At 33.5% G+C, this 21,959-nt stretch overlaps 1 protein-coding gene across 3 annotated transcripts; it reads right to left on the bottom strand.

Moving 5' to 3' along the window:
• Positions 1–600: 600 nt before the first annotated feature.
• LOC134235361 (peptidylglycine alpha-amidating monooxygenase-like) lies at positions 601–21,956 on the bottom strand. 3 transcript variants are annotated; one of them, XM_062717508.1, is made up of 22 exons: positions 21,852–21,956; positions 18,839–19,046; positions 18,470–18,524; positions 15,935–16,022; positions 15,617–15,699; positions 15,287–15,364; positions 15,130–15,178; positions 12,531–12,598; positions 12,006–12,089; positions 11,742–11,866; positions 11,583–11,635; positions 11,091–11,401; positions 8,555–8,711; positions 8,358–8,468; positions 7,976–8,048; positions 7,603–7,742; positions 7,331–7,413; positions 6,825–7,135; positions 6,478–6,616; positions 5,905–6,090; positions 4,996–5,033; positions 601–3,131 (listed from the first exon to the last, which is right to left on the bottom strand). In XM_062717508.1, exons 2-22 carry the CDS (start codon positions 18,962–18,964, stop codon positions 3,036–3,038), a joined length of 2,454 nt encoding a protein of 817 aa, XP_062573492.1. In that variant the 5' UTR covers positions 18,965–19,046; positions 21,852–21,956; the 3' UTR covers positions 601–3,035. The 3 variants fall into 3 exon arrangements, with proteins under 3 accessions (XP_062573492.1, XP_062573476.1, XP_062573486.1); XM_062717492.1 differs by lacking the exon at positions 4,996–5,033; XM_062717502.1 differs by lacking the exons at positions 4,996–5,033; positions 21,852–21,956 and adding an exon at positions 19,198–19,217.
• Positions 21,957–21,959: the final 3 nt, after the last annotated feature.

Genomic DNA, 21,959 nt, shown 5'->3' with positions numbered 1-21,959 from the left:
TATACTTTTTTGCTCAGAAAATTTCTGGGTTTGATACGTTTTACCTATTTGACTGGGTTGGATTACATCTGTAAAGAATTCCTGGTTATGCCCCTGAACAATATGTTCTTCTGTAAGGTTGTATAACATGTATCTGATCCCCAAATAAACCTTGTGCTGCTAGACAAGCTGTGTATAATATGGTCGTTCAGAGAGTCGATGGAAACCTGGCAACCTGATTCTCCATTAACACAGTCTTTTACCACAAAAGGTTATAATAATTAGAATTTACTTTCCTACAATGTATCATGAGTTTAATGTCCCTTCAGAAAATGTTCACTCATGACGCCACCATTTGTCGGTGGAAAGCTGCAAATTATAGACTTAACCTCAGGTCCTTTGAGCAGTGAGAGTTCTTTTCGGTGTCAGCACCTACTGTGAGATGAGAGCTCCGTTTAGAAGGTCTCATCTGAAGTCCCGGTCTCCATGTCCCACAGAGGGATTTGAACCCACAGTATTAGGAGCAACTCCTTACTCTTCAACTCTTAGAGCAGATGCCTTATACCACTGCTCATGTGGCGGACTAAATGTACTGTGAGATAAAGAAAAGAAAAAGTCAAGTTGTTTTATAATATTTACTGATGATATGACAACACCATTAATGGAATGCTAGTATAGAGACAAGAATGCCATGGGGCTGTGTTCAACTTTGGCAACAAGAATCAAAGATCCACCATGAATAGCTAGCATAACAAGATAGCATCTTGATGATAAATAAAATGCAATAATTTAGTAATACTCATATACAGCCCCAACAAGTGCAGCTGGTAACAGAAGACTCCCTATAAGTGAGGTGGGAAAATTAACATAAAATTCCCAAGAAAGATGGGAAGGTGATCCGTAATGACACATTAACATAGAACACAGCTTTTGTGTGTTAAATACAAAATAAAATATTTTCTACACAAAAGGAAAAACCTCTTGTATAAATCTTGAACAAGTGTTACAGAACAGAAATGGAGAAGCAACAGTACAGAAATAATACACAGTTACTTCCCTTGGTCATTATAAACAGTTTTAGGCATGATTGCACAGAATTAATGAAGAAAACATAAAACAACAAAAGGACACCACCAAAGTATTAACAGAGAAATCTAAAAAATACATACAGCTGTAAGAATGAAAATATTGTTCAGACATAGATATAAAATCTGTATAGGTGTTTAATAGTGAAATAGTAAAATAATTTATTACCACTGATCTAAAAAGCCTACCATTCTTCCTTTAATACTTGAGGTACAATAGAAAAATAAAGATTCCAGCTTACTGCACCAACTGAATGGATGAAAAGCAAGCATATATACGCATACTGATGAAAATGCATGTCTGATATAAACTTATATTTTCAAGTTTGAAAAATCTTTACATTTTCAACTTTGAATACCAATACATGTATAAATGAGCTAATGAGATCGGTACACTAAATATTCAGAAAGAATTAACAGACATTAATAAGATATATAGTAAGAAAATAACAATTATATACATGATTTATAAAACATGTGATTGGTTCTTCCATAAATCTCAATTTTAAATTAGCCAAAGGTAGGTGTATAATTTGTTAAAATTATTGACATTCAAGCATTTTATCAATATTTAATTCAGATCTGGGAATCAGAAATGAAAGCTCAATGGATAATTTCTTTCGAAATATCATAAATAATATTTTATCAAGAAACAAAATAGGAATGTGTTTATACGATGGACTAGAAAGCATGGTATGGTTACAAGATAAGGACATGTGACCTTGACTCATGACCTTGACCTATGACCTTCACCAGAGCAGATGTCAAACATGTTGCCTTACATGTACCTAGATTTTGAAATTATAATCGCAAATAAGTACTATATATATTTGTTAGTGGCAGAAGTATACATGATTTCATAATAATTTAATGACATAATATGGTAAACAAAATCATGGATATTGCAATAATTGTGCAGAAAATATTAACATAAAGTATATAAACATAACAATATAAAAAAATGAGAATACTAAAAGGTCCGTCATCTGAATAATAAAATTAGCCCTTTCTGGGCTGTGTTGTGAAAAGTTGATTGTGAAATCATTAATAAAAGAGACACAATGTCCTAACACACAACATGGAAAAGGCTATAATCACAAGAAACTACAAAAATAGGCCTGAACAATTTGGGTTCATATTGCATGTTTAAATCTGCTCAGCAATGGCAGATATAATTAAATAATATTAATAATAAATAGATTGGTTAAAAATACAATTTGTCAATAAATACCTAACAATTATAATCATAATTTATTATTGGTAATATAAAATTACCACTGTACTATACAAAACAAAAAATCAGGGTAATTTTAACCTTGCGAAACATAAACTGGTCATCAAGTCTCAATAAAATGCATGCATAGGACAAAAATAAATCAGTTCTGTAATCGCTAAGACGTAGCCCTGTCTACGTAAAATTATGAGGTATTTACGATGCAGGTCTAAACACCTGCGACCAAAGAACAGGAACTTTATCCCAAGACGTATAACGCCCCCACCCAATTAATATTACCCTGGTCATGACTAAACTTAGATTCAATGGATTTCACATCAAATAATTTAACTTCTTGTTTTTTCTTTTATTTCTTTTTCCTTATAAAAAAACTAATTTCTACACTGTTCAAGTTTGTGGTGGCCCATTCTCTATCAATGTGGCTTTGTCTATATAATTATATATTTTATACATTAAAAACAAACAGTCTCTTATCACATAACAACAAGAAATCTACATAATAATATCACAACTCAGGATCTACTGGGGTGAAAAGATGCAGAGATTTCAGGCCTCAGAAATAAGTAACAACATATTGTTATTAACCGCTCAACGACTCCTAATTTTCCTCAAATAATTGCACAAGATTTTTGACCCTCGACCTTTCACCTCTCAGGCTTTTCGGGTGATGGAATATTCCTCTTCGTCCTCCGAGTCGTCGTTGAGCGGGTCGAATTCTGTGTCACTCTCCTCCTGACTCAGTCGGTCGAATCCTCGGTGTGGAGTGAGGAAGTTACCAATGTTAAATTTCTTCCGGGACCGTGATCGATGTCGTCGGCAACAATTGTGTTGGCCTGTCAACGACAAAATTCTCCAGTTAACGAAAATTCTATTTACATATACAGTAAAACTTGTCCAATCTGATATGTACTGGGAGACAAATTTTATGTCGGAATAGTCAGGGTGTCAGCTTGCACAGTGTTGGAAAATAGGAAAATGGGAAAGAAATTTAATGTCAGAATTCACAGTGTTACGGATTTGACAGGGGTCAGAGTGGACAGTTTTCACTGTAATACTGGATAGAAAGTAAATAATTATGTACACAATTTTTTTCAATGTTTAAAGTCATTCAAAATTCTTTGGAGATTTTCAACATGCATAAAATCTAAATTTTTAATAATAACATTCTTCATTCTAGCAATGGACAATACTATAATTTAAGGACAATTTTCATCAAATCTTTTTTTTATCTTCACAGTGGAGAGGGGCTGAAGTTTAACCAAAAGTACAAAAACTGTTTATGAAATTGTATGATTGATTGAACACTTAAATGAAGACAACAGGGGTATGTGATCTACAATACTAGTATGGTGTATTATAACATCACCAGTTCAAGATCTGCAGCTCTCTTGACTATAAAATTTTATTATGGATGACTTTAATTGTATTTATCTTTTCTACTGAACCTCTCTGGTAATTCAACCATCCATTCTACGACCACTGAGGTACAGTCCTGTAATTATCTTATAAGAGGTTATGACTGTAAGATCGTCGTTCTCAGGTTATGATAACCATGAAGTAATTTATGCAGCTCCACCTACAGTCTGCCTATCACTACCGCTAATAAACCCTTCAGAACCGGACACACGTCCATCAACCAGACAGACGCGAGAGTCTACGCACAAAGTCAACCATAAAAACAAGGACTGTTGAACTCTCACCAAGGAACTAGGGTTCATACAAATTTAGACCCATTCAGACTTTGATATTACATTGGTTTACATTTATCGTACCATTAAAAATCATCAATATTTGTTTTGTTTATTTGTCTACCTTAGTTAGCATTGCATTGTTAGTGAGACAATTAAAAAATTTTAACATGCATGCTACCTACAATACCTGTAAAGAAAATTCAATTTTTACACCTGTAACCCAAGAGTTAATATTTTGAGATTCTAAATTGTTATGGTTTTTTAACACCTTCCTCCTTTTTACCTGTATGCGTTCAGCTGGATTAACACTGTGATGTGCTGATTTTTGCTCTGTGTATAAAGAAGTCAAGCAAGTGATATGATGAGAAAAGCAACAGAGAATAGACACATCTGTCCATGTTTAGCAATAAGTGACTGTTTACAGCTGTATATAATAAAAGCAACAGAAAGTCTACATCACACTACTGCAAAGGAGACAGACAAGATATAAACATAGCAGTATTGCAGCAAAGCTTATACAGTAATGGGAACAAAGTTTATTTATGTAACACACACCCCCCCCCTTTTCTATTTATTTGAATTATTCTAAACATGAAACTGAATTTTAAGAGTCATACCAGGTACGTGTTGAATATATCAAATAAATACCATTTATTTTTCAACTTTCAAATTTATCCTTAAAACAATGAAAATGCATAAATGAAAAAAAAAAAAATGAACATATTACACATGGTATAACTGATTTATATTGGTCTGTATTGTCGACTGTTTGTTACATTCCAATACTGATTTATGTTCCCCTAGTGACTAGAATTATCCACATTTTTGGCTAACCCCACCATTTACATACCAGATTAAGCTTTGTTAACCAGTAATATGAAGTACATGTATGGCATTTTTAGCACACAAAACAATGGTTATTTGTCATAACATATTTTGTGGCAGAGGCTTGTTAATATTGTCAAAATAAAACCCAATTCTTACTGTACTTGAGCTTTAAGATAACAAATATTTCACTTTTTCTCCTATCCTCAATAATGAAATCTAAAAATTAAAATATGCACATTTGACAAAGGGAACATAATTGTTTAGTAGATGGTGTGATCTTGGCTTTACTTTTCATGGGGCTAAAAATTCCAGGTTAAAATTTCCTACCAAAAGTATTCAAAAATTCTACTCTAATTATTTTCAATTACAATTTCTAAAGAAAATGAAATTGAGAAGATTCAAGATAATACTTGATCGTTAAACATAAGAAAACAATTACAAAATGAGAAAAACTGAGAAGAAAAGATGAGAATAAGCAAGATTTGAAAAATATTAATAATGGCTAGAGTAATTATCACATTTAAAAAAAGAGACAAAAAGAAAGGTATAGAAATGGAGATTATATACTGTAAACCAACTTTTATTTGCCTGTGAGAAATTTCAACGAAGTTCGCGAGAGCTCCGTCATCGGAAATATTTCTCGCCTCGAACTGGTCCTTAAAGTGTATTTTCTATTAACAACAGATCCAAAATAGGCTTAATCGTGAAAATTAATCATCGCGAATTAGTTTATCCCCGGTAAATCGCGAAATAAAGTCGTTGTGAATATAAATTGGTTTACAGTAAACCAGAATTTCAGTGTGACAACAGTGAATTGAGGTACGATTATTGATATAAAAACAGTTGAACTTCAGTATCTCAAACATCAATATCATAAATGCCTTTGAAAATTTTTTTGGAAATCCCCAAATTTTACTCAGTATTTTTTAAACTCTTGGATAGCTTTAAGTTCAAGATAAAGAAGTTTAACTGTATTGTTAACAAGGATTTGTACATGTCCATGTCAACAACAGAATTACTTATTACTTATTATTATACAGAATTATTACGACAGATGTTTCAGTCAAGCTGATTTAGACAGACCTACCTTTTTTGTAGATTCTGATGACAATGACAATGACTATGATGATGATGATGGGGATGATGAGCAGGGCCCCGATGATGATGGCCGGCATCATCTCCTCCTCTGACGTCAGGGACTTCTTGTTTGTCTCCTGGGTCTCCACAAATGTGGCGTTCACGGTGGTCCCTGAGCTGACTGGGGTGGTGCCACCTGAGAAATTCAGTAAATTATAAATACATGCTCACTCTTTATAATTTTAAATATTTTCTTTTATGAACCAGATGCATAAACTTTAAACATGGTAGTAATTTATATGATACCATTACAATGTATTGCTTATTCTGTGTGAAATAGGTGCAATGACTCTGGTACATGCATAGATATGGCTAGGCAAAATATTTCTTACAATTTAGTACATGTATTTAGAGTAAATAACCTCCACTCGTATACATGTATTTCAATTTTTTTGTATAATGAGGAAAAATTTTCTCACAAAAAAAAAGGATTAAAAAAAAAAATCATTTAATATATATAGTTTCCTTTCTGAAAGATTAACCTTGTAAAATTGACCCTATCTTTGTTTTTTTCTTGACTTACTGTGGAAAATTCCTCCCTGCCGTCCTGAGCCATCATCTGCCTTCATATCAAATCTCCAAACTTTGGTGGGATCAAGTTCTCCAACGTACACCCGTAAATTCACTGGATCCACCACTATATCGTGTGGATTCCGTAATCCCTACAAAGAAAACAGTATTAAATGTAAATGTTTGTTGTGCTCAGTGGTGTACTTGTATTTTGAAGTTCTGGTTAATAATTTCTAAGCTAAAAAATTATACTTGGCTTTTGAGTTACATGGATCTTTATAATTTAAATTCATTTTTTAGGTTTTGAATTATCTTAGAATTCAAATATTTCCACAACATAAAATGCTTTATGTCACTTACGGGTTTGGCATTCCAGGTCTCAATCACCTGGCCGTCGTTAATATCAATAATGAATCCTTGTACAGGTGGGTTCCCAGATAAGTTTGGTCCGTTGACGGCGAACAAAAGCCCTCCATGTAGAGGACAGTAAGACACGGCAAAAAGACGTCCCCCGAAGTCGGGGGATTCTACCATCCGCTGGAAGTTTCCCTCGAAGTCAAAACACTGAATTCTCCCGTTCTCTCTGTCAGCCACACACAGGAGACCTTTGTCCTCTGCGATGGTCATACTGTGGGGTACGTTAAAGGTACCGGGGCCGGGTTTATCTGTACCTACAAAGAATTTACAGGATAATACTTTTACTGCAGGCTTACAAAATACCTAAACTCATCAGGTACATTCTCAATCATTATATAAACTTTTTGTATTAACTTCAATTGTTTCTTTTTCTACAAATTTGGTAAATTAACATCATGAGTACTTTACGGCAATGTTAGCACTTGCTTAGAATCATCTTAATTTCTTACCAAATGTAGCTGTACTACTGGCTCCAAACTCCTTGATAAATGATCCTGTCCTGTCGTACTTCACAATCCGAGAGTTACAGTACCTGTAATAATTACATATATTTTATACAAGTAACCATTCATTAATTAAAGAATATTAGCAATCTCATTAGCTTCCCCAGTATCAAAATTACAATACATCTAGTCTACAGTGCAATCATATTGCTGTTCATTAGTCACAGTCATAGTACTGCAATACATTTTTTGAGTTGACATAGAAAAGCAGTGCTTACCCATCGCTGACAAAGAATTCCCCTGTAGACATTACGGCGACATCTGAAGGCTTACAGTACTGGTTATTTCCCTTGCCTGGTTTGAATCTGAGACCCAGGACCAAATCAGTCTGGTCACTGCCAGCCGGGAACCTCATCACCTGTCAATCACACAAATATATGTCAGAGCTCAGATCATCTCAAACTATAAAGCTAACAACAGTTTACGGTGTACTTCTTCTAAAAATGTTACAATGAGTCCAAATTAATATCTATTATGTTGAATGGCCCTTCATATATACATATAGCATAATTTATATATTTTTTCAGTTTAAGGATGACCTATGTGTACTCAGTTGACCATTGAGTACTCTGTTGACCTTTATGCACTTACCTGATGAAGACCCACATCTGTCACCCACACATTCATGTTGTCATCCACGGTAATACCATGAGGTAGGAAGAACCTAGCAAAATACCGGGTACGATGAATAAGTCTAGAGCTGAACAATTTTAAAACATGTCCATGGAAACACTGACTGATTAATAGTCAACAGTAAGAAATTTCCAAAATTCTAATTGATTTTCAATTCAGAAAATTCTAAGTGAAAGATGTGCTGTATGCTTTATTGAGTTATACATTATACAAAAGAATTTATATTATGCAATTTGTTTGTGACTGTGCTGAACATTATATTACTTGAGTGATAAGATATTAATAGATGACATCTATAAACAAAAACAAGCAGAAGAGCATATAAAAGAGAGAAACCTACATGTCTCTGCCAAACTGCCTGATGACTTGCCCATTCTTGTCATAGACTACAATACAGTTAGCACTGATGGGTTTGTCCTGCAGCCGAAACACGTTGTTGTAGTCGAAAGTTCTACAAAACAATTACAGTACATGTAATACTGAAACTTTAAGTATTTATTTTAATAACAGATGCAATGACATATCTGTTTAACTTACTGTCCATTCCAAACCCTCTCCCCTCGGTGAAACACATAGACATTGCCGTACTTGTCCGTTGCTACCCCGCCCACCTGACCTATCACGACCTCTGACCCCGGGGTCGGGCTCCCCATGGAGCCACCAAAGTCAGACTCGAAGTCCATCAAGTGAGTCACTGTTAGAAATAAATAAGATTTTATTTAATATTAAAAAGAATTGTTCAATATGTGACAAATAATGAAGATCAGTCAGATTTATATTATACCAGGTAGATATCTAAATCATAAAAATAATGCTAAAATTAAAATTATCATAATATTATTACTGATTTCACTTGTATTGATAGAATAACAATGAATAAAAATATAAATATCAGGACAACAATCCACGCCAAAAAGAAATATGTTCCTATATAAGCTACATATATCCATGTACCACCTTGCAGTGCCCTTTTTTAGCAAAGGGTTGCTCATTTTCGATCATATCTTACACATGTAGTAAATATTATAGAATTTACAGAACGAAGATTTTTCAAGAAATATCTCCTTGAAATAGTTTATTTATTTCAGCTCCAATTGTTCTCAGATTGGAACTTACTTTGGTCAATCAAACTATTACATTGAACCGATATTAATTAGTCATTCATACTTAGTATTAACTTGATCAGTACATGTTATTGCACTGTATTTTTCACTCTGTAAATATGCTTTTCTTACTGATGTAAAATCTTAGTACTAGTAATCTTTCTACATCATCATTAATTATTACATGTTGTGATGTTTTGTAATTCTCAGGATTAACATGAATCAGTGGCCATATATTGATTAGGTGGGTGGGCTGGCCAGGTAAATAGAATCAATTTACGCAGTACGTAGTACATTCCAGCAGTCCAGCCACAACAAATCTAATGTCTCATGGATATCTGGGTACATGGGGTAAATATCAGCAACAGCCAATCAAAACTCTCCTTACATCTGACAATCAGCTGTCATTTTCTCAAAACTGACCATACAGTTACATTGTATTGAACAAGGAACAACGTTCCTGTCACACATGAGTGGCCACACGTCACAGATGATTGACGATCAGAGCTCAGTGAACTAACTGGCCTCAGGGGCTATATAATGAAGCATATCATTACAGATTTATATAATATGTTATCTGTCATTATATAAACCTGGGTTTTTGTATTTTCAATATCAGGAGGCACTTATTCCATAAAAACAATGATCAGTTCTGCACTGGTATCAACTCCATAAAAATCAGGAAAAAATGACAAATAAAAGAAATCCACATTAAATATATACTCCTCTACCTGTCTGTGTTTCTCTTCATATCTAGGTTATAACAATCATGAAAGAGTTGGTTTTGTAATGGCCAATGTCTACCAATATTACATTGATACTAATTAAAGCTTAAAGTGAATATTTTGTTTTTGTAAGGATTGGTAACACATAACATCAATGTTATTAACTGCACCACCTGTTATTTCCATTTAATGTAAATGTAAATTAAAATCCTGCCATAAAACTTGTTTCTAAATAAAAATCACTAAATTATGGCACCATCTGGTTAATATGCATAAAATAAAATAAAAGAGTCTGCATTAAGTGTACCATTATATCAATAGGTATTCTATATTAAAAATAATCACCTTCAACACATGTGCAGGCATATCAGGTTTGTCTTCTAAAGTACAGAAATAATTATCCTGAATGTTTGTGTTTTGAAATTTGATATTCCCAGAATTTCCACAATGGAAGTCAGATATTTCATAAGTCAACAGAAAGAAACAGCAAGCTACATGCATATTGTCTTTTCAAAAAAGTACAGATTTGTACATCAAAAGAAATGTTACAACGATTCATATTCTCAAACTGAAATGAGATACAGGAAAGAAAAAGAGAAGTAAATCCAAATCAGCTTCTAACACAAGAGTAAAGATAAAACTGATAACTTCAGAAACTAACAACATCAATAAAGCTAATCTGCTTCACTGACAACAGACAACACTATGCTGCGAAGCTCACTGACAACAACAACATCTTACTGTGTTTTCTACTGTGGGGTTTACTCTGAGGCTTGGCCTGTGTTGTCGGCCCGGGGGTCAGGACTGGAGGCCCCACGGTGGACTGACCCTTCTCCAGACTCACAGCGTAAGCCTCCTTGAACATGGTGTTGTCTGGCTCATAAGGATCGTCCTGTTGTCTATGGGGATGCCTCTGACCTCCGACCCTATTTCTATTCCGATTAAACACCTGACCTTGACCTTTACGATTATAATTTTTTCTTGAGTTAGCCGGGTAGCGGCCATCCTTCCCCATGTCCTGATTCCGACTTAAATCGGAGTCGTAGTAATCGCTGTAGTCCTGGTGGTTGTACCGGTGTCGGCTGTAGTTTTTCTGGGGGTACTTCTTCCTCCCCCTCTCATTTTCCACTTCACTGTAGTACTCATAATCTGGGTCGTAATCCCTTGGGTAAACACCCTGACCCTCCCTTTCCTGTCGCGTAAAATCCCACGGAATATCCTCTGCTAAATAAACCTGATCCTTACCTGTTTCTGGTTTTCTGGTGGTGGGTTTTGTCGGTGCTGGCGTCGGAGTTGTTGTTGGCGCCCTGGTAACCGGAGCAGCGGTCACTACTGAATTCCCACTGTGACCTTTAGCATCCCCCATGTGACCGTGCGTCCCGTGGGCTGCCATCTCCAGGAGGGGATTGTGGGGAAGCTGTTGGTAGGAGTATGCCGGTAGTTTCTGAACCAGACCTGGCATGTTGTTCCCGGCACAGGAGTGGTACTGCAGTCTGGTGTTCCGGTCTGCATAGTACATGATGTAGAAGTTACACATCTCATCGTTATGTGTGGCCCTGGAAAAATAAAACATTGTAAATCATGTGAAATTTTCATCAAAACCTCTCCAATGAGAGAGAAACAGGCTTAATGCTGGTTGGGGAGAAATTGAAGTGTGTGGCTCTATTAATTTTTTTTTTATAAAATCAAATGAGCATCCTTAAGTGACTTCATATAAATTTTTGAAAGTAGACTTACCCAATATAAGTGTCTCGATTTCTTCCAGTGGAATTATACACACAGCGACCAACCTAAATATCAAAAGGATTCACAATTCAAATATCAAATTGTGTGAAGAAAAATATTGTTTTTTGACAAAAAATTGACCTCTTTTATAATTAAAAAAAAAATTCCTACCAGATAATCGTCTTTCTGGATGACAATTTTGTTCTCTACTGGGTAGAAAGCCTGGGGCCATTGGGGGTTCCCCTTCCCAATCAGATTATACGTACTATTGACCTGGTACCCAGATATCACCCTGCCTACAACAGATTGGGGGAAAAATTAACGACAAATCTTTCTCTCTCCCATTCTCTCTCTTCTCTCTCTCAAATACATTATAGTGATGCTGTACTGTCTGTCCTATGTTCAATTTCACTCTTTCATTAGTGAAAACCTTACCTAAACTGTGAGCATGTGTTCTAAATCCAAAAGGATATATGGGACCGCTCGCTTTAAACTGGCAAGAAATATCGGCAAAAATATCTGCAAGGGAAAAATTAAGGTTCTGTTTTATATTAACGGACATATTTTGTTAGTAAATTTATAAGTTTGCAAGTTAAGCAACCACAATAAGCCAATTAATTGCCTTGGACCAGTATTAAAATATTTATTTCTTTTCCCTCTTCTTAATCAGGTTGAAATAATTTGGTTGGTAGGTACATTGGAAATTTCAAAATCAATGCTGAATTTTCAAAATCTATTTTCTGGAATGCATAAAAAACATTGTATCTGGAAAGTTAACTGTTTTGAGACAAGCATTTTGAGAAAGTCGGTCGCAAATGGGCAACAAAACAATTTTTTAAAGATGGTCTTGTATATGAATTGATCAATAAATTTCAAATAGAATATTCAATTATAAAGAATTTTCCAACAGAATCCACAATTAGTTAATTCATAATTAATCTGGTTAAATAGTTCACTTACTGATGCTGTTGCCTGGTATCCTCACGGAATACGCCAACAATAAATAAATACCGGCCTCGTACCTCTGTCTACAAAACACAGCAAGGTTAAAAATTAGCAAAGATTTAGTAAATTAATATATAAAAAAATCTCCTAAATTCATAATAAAATAGTTTATAGATAAGAAGATTTGTGCTTTATAATCTTGACATACAAGTGGACCTAACCAATTAGACTAGATTATAGGGTTATTCATATGCAAATCAATAAACTGCACATCATGTATTTGATGAAAACTCTGATCTACATGAAAACTAATACTGTAAGTCGTTTTAATTTCACGATGTTAAAATTTCACGATATCTCAAAAAGTTCCATTTGCGATGGTTTTAATTTCACGCTGCAAGAAATTAATTCAGAATTTCCTGTAAGCATTTAAACGCTTTAAAAACAAATAAAATTTACGATGGGTTTAATTTCGCGGAAAATTAATAAATCGCGATCATAGCGAAATTAAAACCATCGTGAATATATGCCAATCTACAGTATATACATGTATTTATAAAGCTTTTTAACAGAAAAATAAGATTTAATCAGCTATTATATATACAATCATTTTATATCCACACATACATATATGTATAAAATTAACAAAAAAAAAACAAGAGGCCAATGGGCCACATCGCTCACCTGAGAAGCTTTGACCATTCTTTTCTTTACCGGATTTCCCCCTTGTTATACATAATGCATCCCCACCCCACCCCACTGATCATAATTTAGACATTTTGAAATCTGTACTACCCCATGATCCTTCCATGGGCACATATGTTTCAGCTTTTTTTGCCCAGTGGTTCCTGAGAAGAAGATTTTCAAAGATTTTTCCTATATATTTCTATGTAAAACTTTGATTCCCTATAATGGCCCCGCCCTTCCCCCGGGGGTCATGATTCCTACAATTTAGAATTTACACTACCCCAGAATGCTTCCACATAAGCTTCACTTTTTCTGGCCCAGTGGTTCTTGAGAAGAAGATTTTCAAAGATTTTTTCTATATATTTCTATATAAAACTTTGATTCCCCATTGTGGCCCCGCCCTTCCCCCGGGGGTCATTATTTGAACAATTTAGAATCTACATTATACCAGGATGCTTCCACATAAGTTTCAGCTTTTCTGGCCCAGTGGTTCTTGAGAAGAAGATTTTCAAAGATTTTTCCTATATATTTCTATGTAAAACTTTGATACCCCATTGTGGCCCCGCCCTTCCCCCGGGGGTCATGATTTGAACAATTTAGAATCTACACTATACCAGGATGCTTCCACATAAGTATCAGCTTTTCTGGCCCAGTGGTTCTTGAGAAGAAGATTTTCAAAGATTTTTCTATATATTTCTATATAAAACTTTGCTCGGCCATTTTGGCCCCGCCCTACCCCCGGGGGTCATGATGTGAACAATTTAGAATCTACACTATACCAGGATGCTTCCACATAAGTTTCAGCTTTTCTGGCCCAGTGGTTCTTGAGAAGAAGATTTTCAAAGATTTTTCCTATATATTTCTATGTAAAACTTTGATACCCCATTGTGGCCCCGCCCTTCCCCCGGGGGTCATGATTTGAACAATTTAGAATCTACACTATACCAGGATGCTTCCACATAAGTTTCAGCTTTTCTGGCCCAGTGGTTCTTGAGAAGAAGATTTTCAAAGATTTTTCTTATATATTTCTATATAAAACTTTGATACCCAATTGTGGTCCCGCCCTTCCCCCGGGGGTCATGATGTGAACAATTTAGAATCTACACTATACCAGGATGCATCCACATAAGTTTCAGCTTTTCTGGCCCAGTGGTTCTTGAGAAGAAGATTTTCAAAGATTTTTCTTATATATTTCTATATAAAACTTTGATACCCAATTGTGGTCCCGCCCTTCCCCCGGGGGTCATGATGTGAACAATTTAGAATCTACACTATACCAGGATGCTTCCACATAAGTTTCAGCTTTTCTGGCCCTGTGGTTCTTGAGAAGAAGATTTTCAAAGATTTTTCCTATATATTTCTATATAAAACTTTGATTCCCCATTGTGGCCCCACCCTTCCCCCGGAGGTCATGATGTGAACAATTTAGAATCTACACTATACCAGGATGCTTCCACATAAGTTTCAGCTTTTCTGGCCCAGTGGTTCTTGAGAAGAAGATTTTTTAATGACCCCACCCTATTTTTGTCTTTCCTTGATTATCTCCCCTTGCGAGGGGATATGTCCCTTCATTTTAACAATTTAAATTCCCCTTCACCCAAGGATGCTTTGTACCAAGATTGGTCAAAATTGGCCCAGTGGTTCTTGAGAAGAAGTCGAAAATGTGAAAAGTTTACAGACGGACAGACACACAAAAACATAAAAGCTCACTTGAGCCTTCGGCTCAGGTGAGCTAAAAAAAAACAAAGCGGTACATGTACAATATTATCAATCCATATTAAATGAATAAATTGTTAAATGTGTGAACAAAAAATTTCAATTTTAATGTTTATAATAACTATTACAAATGTATTTTTGATTATAGCATGATGTTAATTACTTTAGAAAGTACTTTCAATTTTGTATAGAAAGTACTTTCAGTTTTTACCTTAGAGAGGTCATTTGAAGCCTTATCCCTGAAGTGTCTAATGATCCCGCTGAAACAAACGATGAACCAATCAAATGTATGGCAAAATAAAGTTACATTAAATACATCACCTGGAAATTACATTTAATTTACTTTATATTGGTAATGAAGTGCATACCTGGTAATGGATTTATGTAGTGGATTTGGATGACAATATATTTTATATTGGTCTGACCACCAACACGAAATCCAACATCTGTCAAAACAGAAATAACAGAGTTAAAGTAAAGATTTGGCTGTATCAGGGATAATAATTGCATTTTTTAAATCTTTATATATATTTATTGATCCATCCATTAATAAAATTTATTCTGATAGAGTTATAATATATGGTTCATATAAGAGTAGCTGTGCAATTCACCTAGAGCTCTCATAAAGTACACCATTTACAATTTTGATTTTTTAATTTTGGTTACAAATTTGAGAGTCCCCGCCGAACACTTCTTACCTTTGGGTAGTTGGAGAGGAGGGGCGTTTTTGGCCCACGCAAATAAAATTTGTTCCTGTGATTTACATAATCGACCACAATGCCTGCAAAATTAAGTAGATATTGGTCAAACAAATTTGATGCTATGTCATTTATCTATATGTTTTCTCCTTTAGGACTTCTTAGCATTAAAAAAAAAAACAGTCCCACTTTAAATCAAAATGTTAACTTGTTTTATTTTCAGTGATTTTCACAGAAAGACATTCGATTGAATTGTTTACAAAGTTTACAAAAGTATGTTCCAAAAACATCCAGACAGACAGACAGACAGATACATACCAGTAGGCATCGTTACTGGCTGGTTCATCACAACCAAACAACAGAATGTGGTGGGCGGTGCCCGCGTTAGCTAAAGCTTCATATTGCACTAAAATAGTTAAAAACAGTCATCAGTTAAGTACTCGTCTATAATTAAACCATTACATTATAAAAGACAAATAAATGTCACATTCAGTTAGAGGGACATTAATACTTTAAGTGGTTAAAAGGTGCACTAATGACACTGCTGGATAATATTTTATAAATCTGGTAAAAAATTCACTTTGATGGTCATGCAAGTTCAAACAATGGCAAAATAATTTATCATTACAACACTGTGTAATATTTGGTGACCAAATACTTTGTCTACCATTTTACAATAACAAAACAAATATCAATAAGCTTATACATGCAATAGATATGTGTATACCTATTTCATTTTATTTCAAATGAACTACATATTGTAGTATGACTCGGACAATTAATTCTTAGTTGTTTTATTTTATCAGTATTTTTTCACTGAATAATAAAGTATGACTGCTGTTTATCATATGCATATTTAAACCAAGGAAATTAGCTTGTCTCAATGGAAAAACAAATGCATTGATAAATTCCGCACAATAATTGTTTTTGCTCGCAATTATTCAAAGAGACAAAACTAACAAATTGAATATCCCCCATGTCTACAGCAAATCATGGATATTCATGAACAGGATATTACAAGAAAACCCAATGTGACAATTATAGGCTGATTATAACTATTGATCCCCGCTTGTCCTCTGAAGACATTGTGTGTGATAGAGCGATGGTCGAGGCCTCGTTCTATCAGCAGGGCCATATCGCGGGAGGAAGAATCGCACGACGTATTGACAGGGGCTGACACAACATCAATAACGCAATCCACCAAAAAACGTATGGTAAAGCCACCATTTTTTTAAATTCCATCCAAGAACACGTGAAGCAGGGGGCAAACAAAAACAAGTCACTGTTTTTGGTCAATATATTATATACAATTTATGTAACAGCACGAGTTGAATGATTGTTTATATAAAGATTCAGGGCAGGGGGAATACACTGACCTCTCAATGATACCATTTAATAAGATACTGAATGATTAAGGCATTCATAATGCCTAATATCGTTTAAATCTCAATTTTAACAAACATTTTCTTTGATCTGCATTTGGTTAAAAGAAACATGGAGCAATGACCCGCTATACCTTAAAAATACACTTTTATGATAAACATTCAAATCTTTCTGAAAAGTCCATTTACTCAAGGGTCATATCACTAACAATTTATACGTTCAAAAAATATATATATATTCATTGCCTAGGTTAAAAATGATAACATGCAATAATTTGTTATAAATCTGTAAATTTGTATGTTAAAATAATAAGGTATCATTTCAAAAACTTTTTAATTAGAGCCTTTTTTCTGGGATTTGATCATGTGATATACCTGTTTTTATTTCCTAATAACTGTTGAAAAATAATACCTAATTTCTTTATAATTAATAGATCTGAACTTATTGATTTTGATATACTGTGCAGCTCCAATACGATTTATACCCTCTGTTCTGCTTGCACAGTTTAAAGTTTAAATAAAAATCAATTTGTACTGTTTATATAGCAAAGTTCATTCTTCAAGTTTGTAGACCATGGTAAAACAGTCATGTTTATGAAATAATAATTGAAAAAATTTAAAAAAAAAAAAAAAAAAAACAAACATACAATTTGGTCTTCAAATCTACACATCTGTAGAAGTTAACGATTTCTCTCCGAAAACTTTTTTCAGACCTATTTTATTGATTTAATTTTGCAAAACCTTCTAATTAAAACCAAATAAAAGTTCCCATTAGATTTACTGACATCTAAAAGATGATTGTTAATTAATTAATATTACATCCTCAGATTTATGTCTCATGGGTCCTTCATCAAAACACAGTCACTTGATGTTTTAACCTTTCTTATCATACATAAAAAAAAATCTCCATACTATAATTAATAACTTGCTATTCTAGTATGGCGATTTTTTTTTCTTATTTATAAAAAGAAAGGTTAAAAACGTCAAGTATGTTTACTAATATCTTTACATAACACACAATGAAATGCCGACTCATTACTGAATAAGCAGAAAATCTGCCTTTGAAAGCTGAAATGACACAGGAAATCATTCTTGTGGGAGTAATTCAGCACAAATCCTTCATTTTTCTAGTCACTATAAATAAGATCAGCTGCAATTTCCCCAAGTACCGGTACAGTGTATCTAGGCATCTATGGAATTCAATATGTTCGTGTAAAGTTATTTCCACATAAACAGAGCCAGGTATCATTAATAGAGGTAACAACTCCCACTCCCCTATATATCATTCACAGTGTTACTAGGGTCACTCAAGTTATAACTCCCTCTTCACTAAAGGCTCTTGATCAAAATAGCTGGACTTTAATATAATTAACATAAAAATAATACCGGTACTTTCAGCAGAAGATGTCCCAAGAGTGAAAATGTCTAACTTAAAAACACACTATTCTAAAGACTGTTGCAGTGAACTTACCTATATATTGGTCAGTTGCTGGCAGTTTATAACTACTACATAGATATTCATCATACTGTAAAAAGAAAATTGTTCATACATGTCATTAGAGAATTTAAAAACTATCATAACTCTCCTGTTTTCCCACTCATCTTTTAAATAAATGGTTTTAAAAGATTTCATTTCTTCATGTTAGAAACAAACCATTTCACAGATTAACAAAGTCTATTTTAAGTTAAATATTTTTATCTTTCTAATGTAAAGCTTTTAAAGAACTCCTAGGTCAGATTATTACTCTTAAAGAGCTGATTTTACTTTTTTCACACACACACACACCACCCCAAAAGAAAAACACACACAATTAAAATTATTCCAATATTTATAACTTACCTGTGTAACAGATGCATTTTTCATTAATAAATCCAGTTTTTGTGTCAGAGTTTGTGACCTTACAACAGAACACACAAATACACTCCAGACCAGCAAGGTCAAGGTCACTTTATGATACAGTGTCATGGTAACTGAATGTCAAGGACAATACCTCAGCTGCCCATCTGATCCTCTCACAGTAACATCCTCAAAGTAATCTCACATTACACTGAAAAAAAAGCAAAAGGATTCACATGTTAAAAATTGATAATAATAATTTTGTAACATTTTTAAATGTCAAACTTTTAATTTAAAATAGTTATTAAAGTTTTACTGTTTCCCTTGTATGCGTAATAACCCTAATCAACTTCATTACACACTTTAAAATTCATCACATTCTGATAAGGTTCAAAGACAGTCCAATGTCTCCCTTTTTTCTCTTTCTCCACATTAAGGTTAATTAACTGTCTCTCTAGGCCTGACAACTATCTAGTATAGATGCATATCGCAGAGTCAATTACCTAATCCTTCTACCTTAAAAAGATAAGAATTGTGCAATCTGTACCTAGGAAATACAAGTATTGCATTTGACAGATAACATTTGACAGCGACATAAGAATTACATGCAACAGTCTGTATCAAATCACCAGCCAAAAAAAAAATCCTGCCAAAAAATGACCAGTTCGAGGCCAAAAATTTTGACGGGCGGTGAATAACGAGTGGAGATTTTTCTTGGCCGTTACAACATATTTTTTGTCCATGTCTCTGTCATGTTTGACAATTGACGCTGTCTTTGTCTATGTGAACATAATTATTACCACATTATGAAGTGACAACACTTTAGGTGTTAATGTTAAAGGAAATAATGGAACTATTTCCTTTTACATGCCATTTATCATAAATGGGACTATGCATATATGCATGATAACAGCACATTAGTTTTATTATTATCATGTAGTTTGTTGAAGCAAAAATCATCAAATTAAAATGCTTATAAAGCTAATTACCATTTCCGGCAACAGTATTACTTCAGTAAGGTGAACCTGATTAGAATTAACACAATAAAATAAAATAAATCTGCATTATTTATAACTTAGTTTTTTTTTTTTAAATTGCTTCTTGAATTTCACATTCCATTAATTTGAAGTTTTACAAACGATACCATAATTTACCATGCCTTTTGAGTTCAACTTTCAAATATGAAGTTTTACAAAAAATATGACAATTTGCATTGCCTATTAAATTTTACAACTGAAAAAAAATGAAGTGCACTTTTCAAATATTAGGACAAATTGCATTTCTTATATACTGTAAATCACTTTTTATTTGAGAGAACTTTATTTTTGCCTAATTACTCGAGATAAAGTGCTTGCAAAAATATGATTCTCAAGTATATTAGTAATAGTATTCCTATGGATTACGGTATATAAAGCAATCACCACAATTTTGTGAAAATTTTATCTCGCTCATAAAGATGCAATGACTATCTCGCAAAAATAAGGTGTCGCTAAAATTTAGTGATGTACAGTACTAATTCCAAATTCACTTAATTCCTGAAACTCACAAGGCAGGGAGTGTCAATATCACATTAATAAACCATGAATAAATACAAGTCAATGATTAATTACAGGTAATTATTCCCATCCTAATTTATTGGTCCTGGTCACAGTTTATGGCAGTTATACATGTAGATTACGGGGTCAAAAAAGCACATCCATATATTCTTATAAAACACTGCTCTTTGTAATAAGGCCATCTTTAAAAAAATGTTTGTTACTTTAGTTGCCCTCTCCCAACTGACTTGCTAAAAATGGACCGACTCGAATTTTTTTTTAACTTCCCGGAGGATAAAACAATATATTTTTAAAATTTGGCATTGAAATTGATATAAACAATTATAATTCATCTTTTGAATATGTAAAAGGATATATCTGTTCCAAAGCAATAATTTATAATACGTGTATAATCCTGGATGATTGGTCATGTTTTTTTTCGTTTCAATTTAAAGAACACATCACAGGAACATCACAACTGGGAATAATATTAATATTAATGCATTTTTATTTCTGAATTAGAATGACACATTATGGAGATAAGAATTTATTTATATTCAAGACATTATAACCTGCTCTTATTTTAAAACATGGCATGACTTGATTGCACAGTACTCATTTTTATCAATCATCTGTACTTAAGAAACAGGATATAGTATTATATATGATTATAAAATTGGCTTACCATGACAAAAACATATAACTCAGGAAAGAAGTAAATTACAATACTTAATATGTTTATTCAAGAAAATGTAAAGACCAGTCGACAAAAAAATTTTAAAAATTAAATAGCAAATTTAAAATTAATTTCTTACATGACATCGCTGTACTTATATGCTTGACTACTTTGGTGTATAAAAATTCTATATTTACTTACTAGACTCTATTTGTATTTAGTCACAGCTGAATAAATGTAAAATAAAGCCTATAATGACAATACAAATTATTTTGTAGCTTATAATTATCCACCTGCATTCACATTTATTGAGACACTGGTGCTGAATTAGGCCTCTGAGTTACAAAGTTACAAATACTCTTAACATGGTTCAAGAGAAAAAAAAGAGGAATTTTCTCATTAGTCTTACATGTTAGTGTTAATTTTATTTTCAAATTAATAATCGATTTACTTATTTACATCAGATAAACTTATCAGCATCCAAAATCTAGTTTATCTACAAATGATCTTAATGATCCCCCTTTTTGTAAACTATTTCTCTTTAAAAAAAATCGATGAAATCCCGATCTCTTTTGATCAAAAACAGTACTTTATCATTTTCTTACATCCTAATAACAATTTACTAGGACATTTACCGTTTAGTGTTGCAGAAAGATCACTACAATGGTGGAAGGGGGGTGCATGTACTTGCCTTTAACGTGTATACACTTGTTGCAACACGTGTAAAATTGTAGTTCGACAATAACTGTACAAGATTAATAATTACAAAATAAGAGAATTTGCTAACACAAGTAAATTTACCCACCTCTCGCGACACATCTGTCAACATTTTGCCTTCGATCTCTTATTTGTTTTCTACATATCCCGTATCGAAAAATAGATTCGGAGAAGGTAACTCTTGAATTTCCGGTTT

Source organism: Saccostrea cucullata, unplaced genomic scaffold (genome assembly GCF_032062105.1).
Source record: "Saccostrea cucullata isolate Sc308-1 unplaced genomic scaffold, CSIRO_AGI_Scuc_v1 ctg601, whole genome shotgun sequence".
Lineage (NCBI taxonomy): Eukaryota > Metazoa > Mollusca > Bivalvia > Ostreida > Ostreidae > Saccostrea > Saccostrea cuccullata.
The sequence above is the reverse complement of the archived record's forward strand: the minus strand, read 5'-3'. Positions and strand labels throughout refer to the sequence as shown.

Coding starts and splice junctions, on each gene's coding strand:
- LOC134235361 (XM_062717492.1), bottom strand. CDS start 18,964: ATGACACTGTATCATAAAGTGACCTTGACCTTGCTGGTCTGGAGTGTA. Junction 6,091..6,477: donor GCAGGGAGGAATTTTCCACA/GTAAGTCAAGAA, acceptor TGAATTTCTCAG/GTGGCACCACCCCAGTCAGC. Junction 3,132..5,904: donor CATCAGAATCTACAAAAAAG/GTAGGTCTGTCT, acceptor TGTCGTTGACAG/GCCAACACAATTGTTGCCGA.